The sequence below is a fragment of the Rhinoderma darwinii genome (genome assembly GCF_050947455.1).
Source record: "Rhinoderma darwinii isolate aRhiDar2 chromosome 5 unlocalized genomic scaffold, aRhiDar2.hap1 SUPER_5_unloc_2, whole genome shotgun sequence".
Classification (NCBI taxonomy): Eukaryota; Metazoa; Chordata; class Amphibia; order Anura; family Rhinodermatidae; genus Rhinoderma; species Rhinoderma darwinii.
In genome coordinates this window covers 1,795,606-1,810,210 of record NW_027461776.1, presented here as the reverse complement: position 1 = coordinate 1,810,210, position 14,605 = coordinate 1,795,606, and the positions used below count along the sequence as shown (strand labels likewise).

Below are 14,605 nucleotides of genomic sequence, written 5' to 3'. Positions count from 1 at the left end.
TGTCAGGGCTGCACAGATGCAGGTTAGTTGTCAGGGCTGCACAGATGCAGGTTAGTTGTCAGGGCTGCACAGATGCAGGATAGTTGTCAGGGCTGCACAGATGCAGGATAGTTGTCAGGGCTGCACAGATGCAGGATAGTTGTCAGGGCTGCACAGATGCAGGGTAGTTGTCAGGGCTGCACAGATGCAGGATAGTTGTCAGGGCTGCACAGATGCAGGATAGTTGTCAGGGCTGCACAGATGCAGGATAGTTGTCAGGGCTGCACAGATGCAGGATAGTTGTCAGGGCTGCACAGATGCAGGTTAGTTGTCAGGGCTGCACAGATGCAGGATAGTTGTCAGGGCTGCACAGATGCAGGGTAGTTGTCAGGGCTGCACAGATGCAGGTTAGTTGTCAGGGCTGCACAGATGCAGGATAGTTGTCAGGGCTGCACAGATGCAGGTTAGTTGTCAGGGCTGCACAGATGCAGGATAGTTGTCAGGGCTGCACAGATGCAGGTTAGTTGTCAGGGCTGCACAGATGCAGGATAGTTGTCAGGGCTGCACAGATGCAGGATAGTTGTCAGGGCTGCACAGATGCAGGGTAGTTGTTAGGGCTGCACAGATGCAGGATAGTTGTCAGGGCTGCACAGATGCAGGTTAGTTGTCAGGGCTGCACAGATGCAGGATAGTTGTCAGGGCTGCACAGATGCAGGATAGTTGTCAGGGCTGCACAGATGCAGGGTAGTTGTCAGGGCTGCACAGATGCAGGTTAGTAGTCAGGGCTGCACAGATGCAGGATAGTTCTCAGGGCTGCACAGATGCAGGATAGTTGTCAGGGCTTCACAGATGCAGGTTAGTTGTCAGGGCTGCACAGATGCAGGATAGTTGTCAGGGCTGCACAGATGCAGGATAGTTGTCAGGGCTGCACAGATGCAGGATAGTTCTCAGGGCTGCACAGATGCAGGATAGTTGTCAGGGCTGCACAGATGCAGGATAGTTGTCAGGGCTGCACAGATGCAGGTTAGTTGTCAGGGCTGCACAGATGCAGGTTAGTTGTCAGGGCTGCACAGATGCAGGATAGTTGTCAGGGCTGCACAGATGCAGGATAGTTGTCAGGGCTTCACAGATGCAGGGTAGTTGTCAGGGCTGCACAGATACAGGCTAGTTGTCAGGGCTGCACAGGTCTAGTTGAGATACAGGTACAGTGGATAGATATTAGTAGTTGGTGTTGCTCTGTTACATGTTAGTAAATTATTTTTAATGTTGGTCCTATAATCATTTACCTAATAAGCTCATTGTCTGCAGAGAAGAACAGGAAACACGCACCTCCCCAACCGTAGAGGGGACCAGCTCCACACGTCCTCCTCATAGGCAGCCCCCCCATCGCAGCTATAGCCTTACAGAGCGCCGTCGAATTGGCAGCATGACCCATCCTGAAGATGCACACTACCATCTTATACCAACTGACGAGACTGAGGCCCAGACCCTGGCATCAGCCGACCTGGACTACATGAAGAGTAAGTGAGAAAACCTCCGTGGCACTGTAATGTGGAGCCCTGGGCGGCCTTTCATTCTCATCATCAGCTTGTGGCATTTTGTAACCTCCTTTGCCATCTCTGACTGAGATTAAATTGACCACTGAAGACCAATATTCAACCCATTCCCGGAGATCTCTACCATGTGGTTTGCCAACTTTAGACTTTTAACTGAGGCATCCAATTACTATAAAGTGGTGATAAAAGTTTGACAGCTCCCTCCGAATCTTCTGAATTTGACCAAAAATGTGTTCAGATCTTTATCTAAGAGAGGGAGTAAAGCAGCACCGGTCCCGAGTCAAAGGGGTGGGGGGTGTCACGCTGGCAAAATCGGATGAACCAAGTCTGATATGTTGAAATCGTCAAAAACAGGTGGCCAGCAGCACACATCTCCAGAGAAAGTCAAGAAGGTAAGTTTATTACATACAACAAGCAATTTTTCTACCCAGGTATGTGGAGGGTCTCTCTTAAGGCTTGAGAAGGACCCCCCACATATATGGTCCGACACGTTGCTTGTTGTACGCAATAAACTTTCCTTTTTGACTCCATCTCTGGAGAGGTGTGCTGCTGGCTACACCGGTTTTTGACCAGATCTTTATCTAAATCACAAATATAAAGAGAACCTGATAAAAGCACAGGGCACAGCAAAACGGATAACCCTACATTAGATATTAGAAGTGTAAGTAAACGGCATGACCCTGCGGTTATAAGGACACAGTCCTAAAAACAAAACAAAAAAAATACCGTAATCCTGGTTACTCGGAATAAGAAGAACTCAGGAGGATAAATCAAAAGACTACTGGGAAATCTGCGAACAAATGAGTCACAAATTGAAATTTTTGACTTAAATCCAAAATGTTACCCTACATTGTCACATAAGAACCTCCAGCCAACCAGGACATGGCGACGGTCATATCATGGCATTGTTTGGTTTTTGATGAAATAATGAATTCTGGATTCCAGGTGAGAATATCAAGATAAATGTCGGTTCACTAAATCTCAACAGACGGGGATCAGACCTTAATATAGATCAGAAATGATGGGGCTGGACCTTAATATAGATCAGAAATAATGGGGCTGGACCTTAATATAGATCAGAAATGATAGGGCTGGACCTTAATATAGATCAGAAATAATGGGGCTGGACCTTAATATAGATCAGAAATAATGGGGCTGGACCTTAATATAGATCAGAAATGATAGGGCTGGACCTTAATATAGATCAGAAATAATGGGGCGGCTGGACCTTAATATAGATTAGAAATGATGGGGCCGGAGCCTTAATATAGATCATAAATGATGGGGCTGGACATTAATATAGATCAGAAATGATGGGGCTGGACCTTAATATAGATCAGAAATAATGGGGCGGCTGGACCTTAATATAGATTAGAAATGATGGGGCTGGACATTAATATAGATTAGAAATGATGGGGCCGGAGCCTTAATATAGATCATAAATGATGGGGCTGGACATTAATATAGATCAGAAATGATGGGGCTGGACCTTAATATAGATCAGAAATAATGGGGCTGGACCTTAATATAGATCAGAAATGATAGGGCTGGACCTTAATATAGATCAGAAATAATGGGGCTGGACCTTAATATAGATCAGAAATAATGGGGCTGGACCTTAATATAGATCAGAAATGATAGGGCTGGACCTTAATATAGATCAGAAATAATGGGGCGGCTGGACCTTAATATAGATTAGAAATGATGGGGCCGGAGCCTTAATATAGATCATAAATGATGGGGCTGGACATTAATATAGATCAGAAATGATGGGGCTGGACCTTAATATAGATCAGAAATAATGGGGCTGGACCTTAATATAGATCAGAAATGATAGGGCTGGACCTTAATATAGATCAGAAATGATGGGGCTGGACCTTAATATAGATCAGAAATAATGGGGCTGGACCTTAATATAGATCAGAAATGATAGGGCTGGACCTTAATATAGATCAGAAATGATGGGGCGGCTGGACCTTAATATAGATTAGAAATGATGGGGCCGGAGCCTTAATATAGATCCTAAATGATGGGGCTGGACATTAATATAGATCAAAAATGATGGGGCGGCTGGACCTTAATATAGATTAGAAATGATGGGGCCGGAGCCTTAATATAGATCATAAATGATAGGGCCGGAGCCTTAATATAGATCATAAATGATGGGGCTGGACATTAATATAGATCAGAAATGATGGGGCTGGACCTTAATATAGATCATAAATGATGGGGCTGGACCTTAATATAGATTAGAAATGATGGGGCTGGACCTTAACATAGATCAGAAATGATGGGGCTGGACCTTAATATAAATCATAAATGATGGGGCTGGACCTTAATGTAGATCATAAATGATGGGACTGGACCTTAATGTAGATCAGAAATGATGGGGCTGGACCTTAATATAGATCATAAATGATGGGGCCGGAGCTTTAATATAGATCCTAAGTGATGGGGCTGGATCTTAATGTAGATCAGAAATGATAGGGCTGGACCTTAACATAGATCAGAAATGATGGGTCTGGACCTTAATATAGATCAGAAATGATGGGGCTGGACCTTAACATAGATCAGAAATGATGGGTCTGGACCTTAATATAGATTAGAAATGATGGGGCTGGACCTTAATATAGATCAGAAATGATGGGGCTGGACCTTAATGTAGATCAGAAATGATGGGGCTGGACCTTAATATAGATCAGAAATGATGGGGCTGGACCTTAATATAGATCAGAAATGATGGGGCTGGACCTTAATGTAGATCAGAAATGATGGGGCTGGACCTTAATATAGATCAGAAATGATGGGGCTGGACCTTAATATAGATCAGAAATGATGGGGCTGGAACTTAATATAGATCAGAAATGATGGGGCTGGACCTTAATATAGATTAGAAATTATGGGGCTGGACCTTAATGTAGATCAGATATGATGGGGCTGGACCTTAATGTAGATCAGAAATGATGGGGCTGGACCTTAACATAGATCAGAAATGATGGGGCTGGACCTTAATATAGATCATAAATGATGGGGCTGGACCTTAATATAGATCATAAATGATAGGGCTGGACCTTAATATAGATCAGAAATGATGGGGCTGGACCTTAATATAGATCAGAAATGATGGGGCTGGACCTTAATGTAGATTAGAAATGATGGGGCTGGACCTTAATGTAGATCAGAATTGATGGGGCTGGACCTTAATATAAATCATAAATGATGGGGCTGGACCTTAATGTAGATCAGAAATGATGGGGCTGGACCTTAATATAGATCAGAAATGATGGGGCTGGACCTTAATATTGATCAGAAATGATGGGGCTGGACCTTAATGTAGATTATAAATGATGGGGCTGGACCTTAACATAGATCATAAATGATGGGTCTGGACCTTAACATAGATCAGAAATAATGGGGCTGGACCTTAATATAGATCAGAAATGATGGGGCTGGACATTAATATAGATTAGAAATGATGGGGCTGGACCTTAACATAGATCAAAAATGATGGGCTGGACCTTAACATAGATCAGAAATGATGGGCTGGACCTTAACATAGATCATAAATGATGGGGCTGGACCTTAATATAGATCAGAAATGATGGGGCTGGACCTTAATATAGATCAGAAATGATGGGGCTGGACCTTAATATAGAAATATAGATTAGAAATGATGGGGCCGGAGCCTTAATATAGATCAGAAATGATGGGGCTGGACCTTAATGTAGATCATAAATGATGGGGCTGGACCTTAATATAGATCATAAATGATGGGGCTGGACCTTAATATAAATCATAAATGATGGGGCTGGACCTTAATATAGATCATAAATGATGGGGCTGGACCTTAATATAGATTAGAAATGATGGGGCTGGACCTTAACATAGATCAGAAATGATGGGTCTGGACCTTAATAAAGATCAGAAATGATGGGGCTGGACCTTAATATAAATCATAAATGATGGGGCTGGACCTTAATGTAGATCATAAATGATGGGGCTGGACCTTAATGTAGATCAGAAATGATGGGGCTGGACCTTAATATAGATCAGAAATGATGGGGCTTGACCTTAATGTAGATCATAAATGATGGGGCTGGACCTTAATATAGATTAGAAATGATGGGGCTGGACCTTAACATAGATCAGAAATGATGGGTCTGGACCTTAATATAGATCAGAAATGATGGGGCTGGACCTTAACATAGATCAGAAATGATGGGGCTGGACCTTAATATAGATTAGAAATTATGGGGCTGGACCTTAATGTAGATCAGAAATGATGGGGCTGGACCTTAACATAGATCAGAAATGATGGGGCTGGACCTTAATATAGATCATAAATGATAGGGCCGGAGCCTTAATATAGATCAGAAATGATGGGGCTGGACCTTAATATAGATCAGAAATGATGGGGCTGGACCTTAATGTAGATTAGAAATGATGGGGCTGGACCTTAATGTAGATCAGAAATGATGGGGCTGGACCTTAATATAAATCATAAATGATGGGGCTGGACCTTAATATAGATCAGAAATGATGGGGCTGGACCTTAATATAGATCAGAAATGATGGGGCTGGACCTTAAAATAGATTAGAAATGATGGGGCTGGACCTTAATGTAGATCATAAATGATGGGGCTGGACCTTAACATAGATCAGAAATGATGGGTCTGGACCTTAATATAGATCAGAAATGATGGGGCTGGACCTTAATATAGATCAGAAATGATGGGGCTGGACATTAATATAGATTAGAAATGATGGGGCTGGACCTTAATGTAGATCAGAAATGATGGGGCCGGACCTTAATATAGATCAGAAATGATGGTGCTGGACCTTAATATAGATTAGAAATTATGGGGCTGGACCTTAATGTAGATCAGAAATGATGGGGCTGGACCTTAATATAGATCAGAAATGATGGGGCTGGACCTTAATATAGATCAGAAATGATGGGGCTGGACCTTAATATAGATCATAAATGATAGGGCCGGAGCCTTAATATAGATCAGAAATGATGGGGCTGGACCTTAATATAGATCAGAAATGATGGGGCTGGACCTTAATATAGATTAGAAATGATGGGGCTGGACCTTAATATAGGTCAGAAATGATGGGGCTGGACCTTAATATAGATCATAAATGATAGGGCCGGGGCCTTAATATAGATCAGAAATGATGGGGCTGGACCTTAATATATATCAGAAATGATGGGTCTGGACCTTAATATAGATCAGAAATGATGGGGCTGGACCTTAATATAGATCAGAAATGATGGGGCTGGACATTAATATAGATTAGAAATGATGGGGCTGGACCTTAATGTAGATCAGAAATGATGGGGCTGGACCTTAATATAGATCAGAAATGATGGGGCTGGACCTTAATATAGATCAGAAATGATGGGGCTGGACCTTAATATAGATCATAAATGATGGGGCTGGACCTTAATATAGATCAGAAATGATGGGGCTGGACCTTAATATAGATCAGAAATGATGGGGCTGGACCTTAATATAGATCATAAATGATAGGGCCGGAGCCTTAATATAGATCAGAAATGATGGGGCTGGACCTTAATATAGATCAGAAATGATGGGTCTGGACCTTAATATAGATCAGAAATGATGGGTCTGGACCTTAATATAGATCAGAAATGATGGGGCTGGACCTTAATATAGATCAGAAATGATGGGGCTGCACATTAATATAGATTAGAAATGATGGGGCTGGACCTTAATGTAGATCAAAAATGATGGGGCTGGACCTTAATATAGATTAGAAATTATGGGGCTGGACCTTAATGTAGATCAGAAATGATGGGGCTGGACCTTAACATAGATCAGAAATGATGGGGCTGGACCTTAATATAGATCAGAAATGATGGGGCTGGACATTAATATAGATTAGAAATGATGGGGCTGGACCTTAATGTAGATCAAAAATGATGGGGCTGGACCTTAATATAGATCAGAAATGATGGGGCTGGACCTTAATATAGATCAGAAATGATGGGGCTGGACCTTAATATAGATCATAAATGATAGGGCCGGAGCCTTAATATAGATCAGAAATGATGGGGCTGGACCTTAATATAGATCAGAAATGATGGGGCTGGACCTTAATATAGATCATAAATGATAGGGCCGGGGCCTTAATATAGATCAGAAATGATGGGGCTGGACCTTAATATATATCAGAAATGATGGGTCTGGACCTTAATATAGATCAGAAATGATGGGGCTGGACCTTAATATAGATCAGAAATGATGGGGCTGGACATTAATATAGATTAGAAATGATGGGGCTGGACCTTAATGTAGATCAGAAATGATGGGGCTGGACCTTAATATAGATCAGAAATGATGGGGCTGGACCTTAATATAGATCAGAAATGATGGGGCTGGACCTTAATATAGATCATAAATGATAGGGCCGGAGCCTTAATATAGATCAGAAATGATGGGGCTGGACCTTAATATAGATCAGAAATGATGGGGCTGGACCTTAATATAGATCATAAATGATGGGGCTGGACCTTAATATAGATCAGAAATGATGGGGCTGGACCTTAATATAGATCAGAAATGATGGGGCTGGACCTTAATATAGATCATAAATGATAGGGCCGGCGCCTTAATATAGATCAGAAATGATGGGGCTGGACCTTAATATAGATCAGAAATGATGGGTCTGGACCTTAATATAGATCAGAAATGATGGGTCTGGACCTTAATATAGATCAGAAATGATGGGGCTGGACCTTAATATAGATCAGAAATGATGGGGCTGGACATTAATATAGATTAGAAATGATGGGGCTGGACCTTAATGTAGATCAAAAATGATGGGGCTGGACCTTAATATAGATTAGAAATTATGTCGCTGGACCTTAATGTAGATCAGAAATGATGGGGCTGGACCTTAACATAGATCAGAAATGATGGGGCTGGACCTTAATATAGATCAGAAATGATGGGGCTGGACCTTAATATAGATCAGAAATGATGGGTCTGGACCTTAATATAGATCAGAAATGATGGGGCTGGACCTTAATATAGATCAGAAATGATGGGGCTGGACATTAATATAGATTAGAAATGATGGGGCTGGACCTTAATGTAGATCAGAAATGATGGGGCTGGACCTTAATATAGATCAGAAATGATGGGGCTGGACCTTAAAATAGATCAGAAATGATGGGGCTGGACCTTAATGTAGATCATAAATGATGGGGCTGGACCTTAACATAGATCAGAAATGATGGGTCTGGACCTTAAGATAGATCAGAAATGATGGGGCTGGACCTTAATATAGATCAGAAATGATGGGGCTGGACATTAATATAGATTAGAAATGATGGGGCTGGACCTTAATGTAGATCAGAAATGATGGGGCCGGACCTTAATATAGATCAGAAATGATGGGGCTGGACCTTAATATAGATTAGAAATTATGGGGCTGGACCTTAATGTAGATCAGAAATGATGGGGCTGGACCTTAATATAGATCAGAAATGATGGGGCTGGACCTTAATATAGATCAGAAATGATGGGGCTGGACCTTAATATAGATCATAAATGATAGGGCCGGAGCCTTAATATAGATCAGAAATGATGGGGCTGGACCTTAATATAGATCAGAAATGATGGGGCTGGACCTTAATATAGATTAGAAATGATGGGGCTGGACCTTAATATAGGTCAGAAATGATGGGGCTGGACCTTAATATAGATCATAAATGATAGGGCCGGGGCCTTAATATAGATCAGAAATGATGGGGCTGGACCTTAATATATATCAGAAATGATGGGTCTGGACCTTAATATAGATCAGAAATGATGGGGCTGGACCTTAATATAGATCAGAAATGATGGGGCTGGACATTAATATAGATTAAAAAATGATGGGGCTGGACCTTAATGTAGATCAGAAATGATGGGGCTGGACCTTAATATAGATCAGAAATGATGGGGCTGGACCTTAATATAGATCAGAAATGATGGGGCTGGACCTTAATATAGATCATAAATGATAGGGCCGGAGCCTTAATATAGATCAGAAATGATGGGGCTGGACCTTAATATAGATCAGAAATGATGGGGCTGGACCTTAATATAGATCATAAATGATGGGGCTGGACCTTAATATAGATCAGAAATGATGGGGCTGGACCTTAATATAGATCAGAAATGATGGGGCTGGACCTTAATATAGATCATAAATGATAGGGCCGGAGCCTTAATATAGATCAGAAATGATGGGGCTGGACCTTAATATAGATCAGAAATGATGGGTCTGGACCTTAATATAGATCAGAAATGATGGGTCTGGACCTTAATATAGATCAGAAATGATGGGGCTGGACCTTAATATAGATCATAAATGATAGGGCCGGAGCCTTAATATAGATCAGAAATGATGGGTCTGGACCTTAATATAGATCAGAAATGATGGGTCTGGACCTTAATATAGATCAGAAATTATGGGTCTGGACCTTAATATAGATCAGAAATGATGGGGCTGGACCTTAATATAGATCAGAAATGATGGGGCTGGACATTAATATAGATTAGAAATGATGGGGCTGGACCTTAATGTAGATCAAAAATGATGGGGCTGGACCTTAATATAGATTAGAAATTATGTCGCTGGACCTTAATGTAGATCAGAAATGATGGGGCTGGACCTTAACATAGATCAGAAATGATGGGGCTGGACCTTAATATAGATCAGAAATGATGGGGCTGGACCTTAATATAGATCAGAAATGATGGGTCTGGACCTTAATATAGATCAGAAATGATGGGGCTGGACCTTAATATAGATCAGAAATGATGGGGCTGGACATTAATATAGATTAGAAATGATGGGGCTGGACCTTAATGTAGATCAGAAATGATGGGGCTGGACCTTAATATAGATCAGAAATGATGGGGCTGGACCTTAATATAGATCAGAAATGATGGGTCTGGACCTTAATATAGATCAGAAATGATGGGGCTGGACCTTAATATAGATCAGAAATGATGGGGCTGGACATTAATATAGATTAGAAATGATGGGGCTGGACCTTAATGTAGATCAGAAATGATGGGGCTGGACCTTAATATAGATCAGAAATGATGGGGCTGGACCTTAATATAGATCAGAAATGATGGGGCTGGACCTTAATATAGATCAGAAATGATAGGGCCGGAGCCTTAATATAGATCAGAAATGATGGGGCTGGACCTTAATATAGATCAGAAATGATGGGGCTGGACCTTAATATAGATCAGAAATGATGGGGCTGGACCTTAATATAGATCATAAATGATAGGGCCGGAGCCTTAATATAGATCAGAAATGATGGGGCTGGACCTTAATATAGATCAGAAATGATGGGGCTGGACCTTAATGTAGATCATAAATGATGGGGCTGGACCTTAACATAGATCAGAAATGATGGGTCTGGACCTTAATATAGATCAGAAATGATGGGGCTGGACATTAATATAGATTAGAAATGATGGGGCTGGACCTTAATGTAGATCAGAAATGATGGGGCCGGACCTTAATATAGATCAGAAATGATGGGGCTGGACCTTAATATAGATTAGAAATTATGGGGCTGGACCTTAATGTAGATCAGAAATGATGGGGCTGGACCTTAACGTAGATCAGAAATGATGGGGCTGGACCTTAATATAGATCAGAAATGATGGGGCTGGACCTTAATATAGATCAGAAATGATGGGGCTGGACCTTAAAATAGATCATAAATGATAGGGCCGGAGCCTTAATATAGATCAGAAATGATGGGGCTGGACCTTAATATAGATCAGAAATGATGGGGCTGGACCTTAATGTAGATCATAAATGATGGGGCTGGACCTTAACATAGATCAGAAATGATGGGTCTGGACCTTAATATAGATCAGAAATGATGGGGCTGGACCTTAATATAGATCAGAAATGATGGGGCTGGACATTAATATAGATTAGAAATGATGGGGCTGGACCTTAATGTAGATCAGAAATGATGGGGCCGGACCTTAATATAGATCAGAAATGATGGTGCTGGACCTTAATATAGATTAGAAATTATGGGGCTGGACCTTAATGTAGATCAGAAATGATGGGGCTGGACCTTAATATAGATCAGAAATGATGGGGCTGGACCTTAATATAGATCATAAATGATAGGGCCGGAGCCTTAATATAGATCAGAAATGATGGGGCTGGACCTTAATATAGATCAGAAATGATGGGGCTGGACCTTAATATAGATTAGAAATGATGGGGCTGGACCTTAATATAGGTCAGAAATGATGGGGCTGGACCTTAATATAGATCATAAATGATAGGGCCGGGGCCTTAATATAGATCAGAAATGATGGGGCTGGACCTTAATATATATCAGAAATGATGGGTCTGGACCTTAATATAGATCAGAAATGATGGGGCTGGACCTTAATATAGATCAGAAATGATGGGGCTGGACATTAATATAGATTAGAAATGATGGGGCTGGACCTTAATGTAGATCAGAAATGATGGGGCTGGACCTTAATATAGATCAGAAATGATGGGGCTGGACCTTAATATAGATCAGAAATGATGGGGCTGGACCTTAATATAGATCATAAATGATGGGGCTGGACCTTAATATAGATCAGAAATGATGGGGCTGGACCTTAATATAGATCAGAAATGATGGGGCTGGACCTTAATATAGATCATAAATGATAGGGCCGGAGCCTTAATATAGATCAGAAATGATGGGGCTGGACCTTAATATAGATCAGAAATGATGGGTCTGGACCTTAATATAGATCATAAATGATGGGTCTGGACCTTAATATAGATCAGAAATGATGGGGCTGGACCTTAATATAGATCAGAAATGATGGGGCTGCACATTAATATAGATTAGAAATGATGGGGCTGGACCTTAATGTAGATCAAAAATGATGGGGCTGGACCTTAATATAGATTAGAAATTATGGGGCTGGACCTTAATGTAGATCAGAAATGATGGGGCTGGACCTTAACATAGATCAGAAATGATGGGGCTGGACCTTAATATAGATCAGAAATGATGGGGCTGGACATTAATATAGATTAGAAATGATGGGGCTGGACCTTAATGTAGATCAAAAATGATGGGGCTGGACCTTAATATAGATCAGAAATGATGGGGCTGGACCTTAATATAGATCAGAAATGATGGGGCTGGACCTTAATATAGATCATAAATGATAGGGCCGGAGCCTTAATATAGATCAGAAATGATGGGGCTGGACCTTAATATAGATCAGAAATGATGGGGCTGGACCTTAATATAGATTAGAAATGATGGGGCTGGACCTTAATATAGGTCAGAAATGATGGGGCTGGACCTTAATATAGATCATAAATGATAGGGCCGGGGCCTTAATATAGATCAGAAATGATGGGGCTGGACCTTAATATATATCAGAAATGATGGGTCTGGACCTTAATATAGATCAGAAATGATGGGGCTGGACCTTAATATAGATCAGAAATGATGGGGCTGGACATTAATATAGATTAGAAATGATGGGGCTGGACCTTAATGTAGATCAGAAATGATGGGGCTGGACCTTAATATAGATCAGAAATGATGGGGCTGGACCTTAATATAGATCAGAAATGATGGGGCTGGACCTTAATATAGATCATAAATGATAGGGCCGGAGCCTTAATATAGATCAGAAATGATGGGGCTGGACCTTAAAATAGATCAGAAATGATGGGGCTGGACCTTAATATAGATCATAAATGATGGGGCTGGACCTTAATATAGATCAGAAATGATGGGGCTGGACCTTAATATAGATCAGAAATGATGGGGCTGGACCTTAATATAGATCATAAATGATAGGGCCGGCGCCTTAATATAGATCAGAAATGATGGGGCTGGACCTTAATATAGATCAGAAATGATGGGTCTGGACCTTAATATAGATCAGAAATGATGGGTCTGGACCTTAATATAGATCAGAAATGATGGGGCTGGACCTTAATATAGATCAGAAATGATGGGGCTGGACATTAATATAGATTAGAAATGATGGGGCTGGACCTTAATGTAGATCAAAAATGATGGGGCTGGACCTTAATATAGATTAGAAATTATGTCGCTGGACCTTAATGTAGATCAGAAATGATGGGGCTGGACCTTAACATAGATCAGAAATGATGGGGCTGGACCTTAATATAGATCAGAAATGATGGGGCTGGACCTTAATATAGATCAGAAATGATGGGTCTGGACCTTAATATAGATCAGAAATGATGGGGCTGGACCTTAATATAGATCAGAAATGATGGGGCTGGACATTAATATAGATTAGAAATGATGGGGCTGGACCTTAATGTAGATCAGAAATGATGGGGCTGGACCTTAATATAGATCAGAAATGATGGGGCTGGACCTTAAAATAGATCAGAAATGATGGGGCTGGACCTTAATGTAGATCATAAATGATGGGGCTGGACCTTAACATAGATCAGAAATGATGGGTCTGGACCTTAAGATAGATCAGAAATGATGGGGCTGGACCTTAATATAGATCAGAAATGATGGGGCTGGACATTAATATAGATTAGAAATGATGGGGCTGGACCTTAATGTAGATCAGAAATGATGGGGCCGGACCTTAATATAGATCAGAAATGATGGGGCTGGACCTTAATATAGATTAGAAATTATGGGGCTGGACCTTAATGTAGATCAGAAATGATGGGGCTGGACCTTAATATAGATCAGAAATGATGGGGCTGGACCTTAATATAGATCAGAAATGATGGGGCTGGACCTTAATATAGATCATAAATGATAGGGCCGGAGCCTTAATATAGATCAGAAATGATGGGGCTGGACCTTAATATAGATCAGAAATGATGGGGCTGGACCTTAATATAGATTAGAAATGATGGGGCTGGACCTTAATATAGGTCAGAAATGATGGGGCTGGACCTTAATATAGATCATAAATGATAGGGCCGGGGCCTTAATATAGATCAGAAATGATGGGGCTGGACCTTAATATATATCA

At 41.2% G+C, this 14,605-nt stretch overlaps 1 protein-coding gene across 1 annotated transcript in view; it reads left to right on the top strand.

Moving 5' to 3' along the window:
• SLC4A2 (solute carrier family 4 member 2) overlaps positions 1-14,605 on the top strand; it is a 181,675-nt gene that overhangs the window by 86,499 nt on the left and 80,571 nt on the right. The window contains exon 5 of the mRNA XM_075847551.1: positions 1,288-1,499. Within this exon, the coding sequence (XP_075703666.1) occupies positions 1,288-1,499 (212 nt within the window). The remainder of the gene's footprint in view (positions 1-1,287; positions 1,500-14,605) is intronic.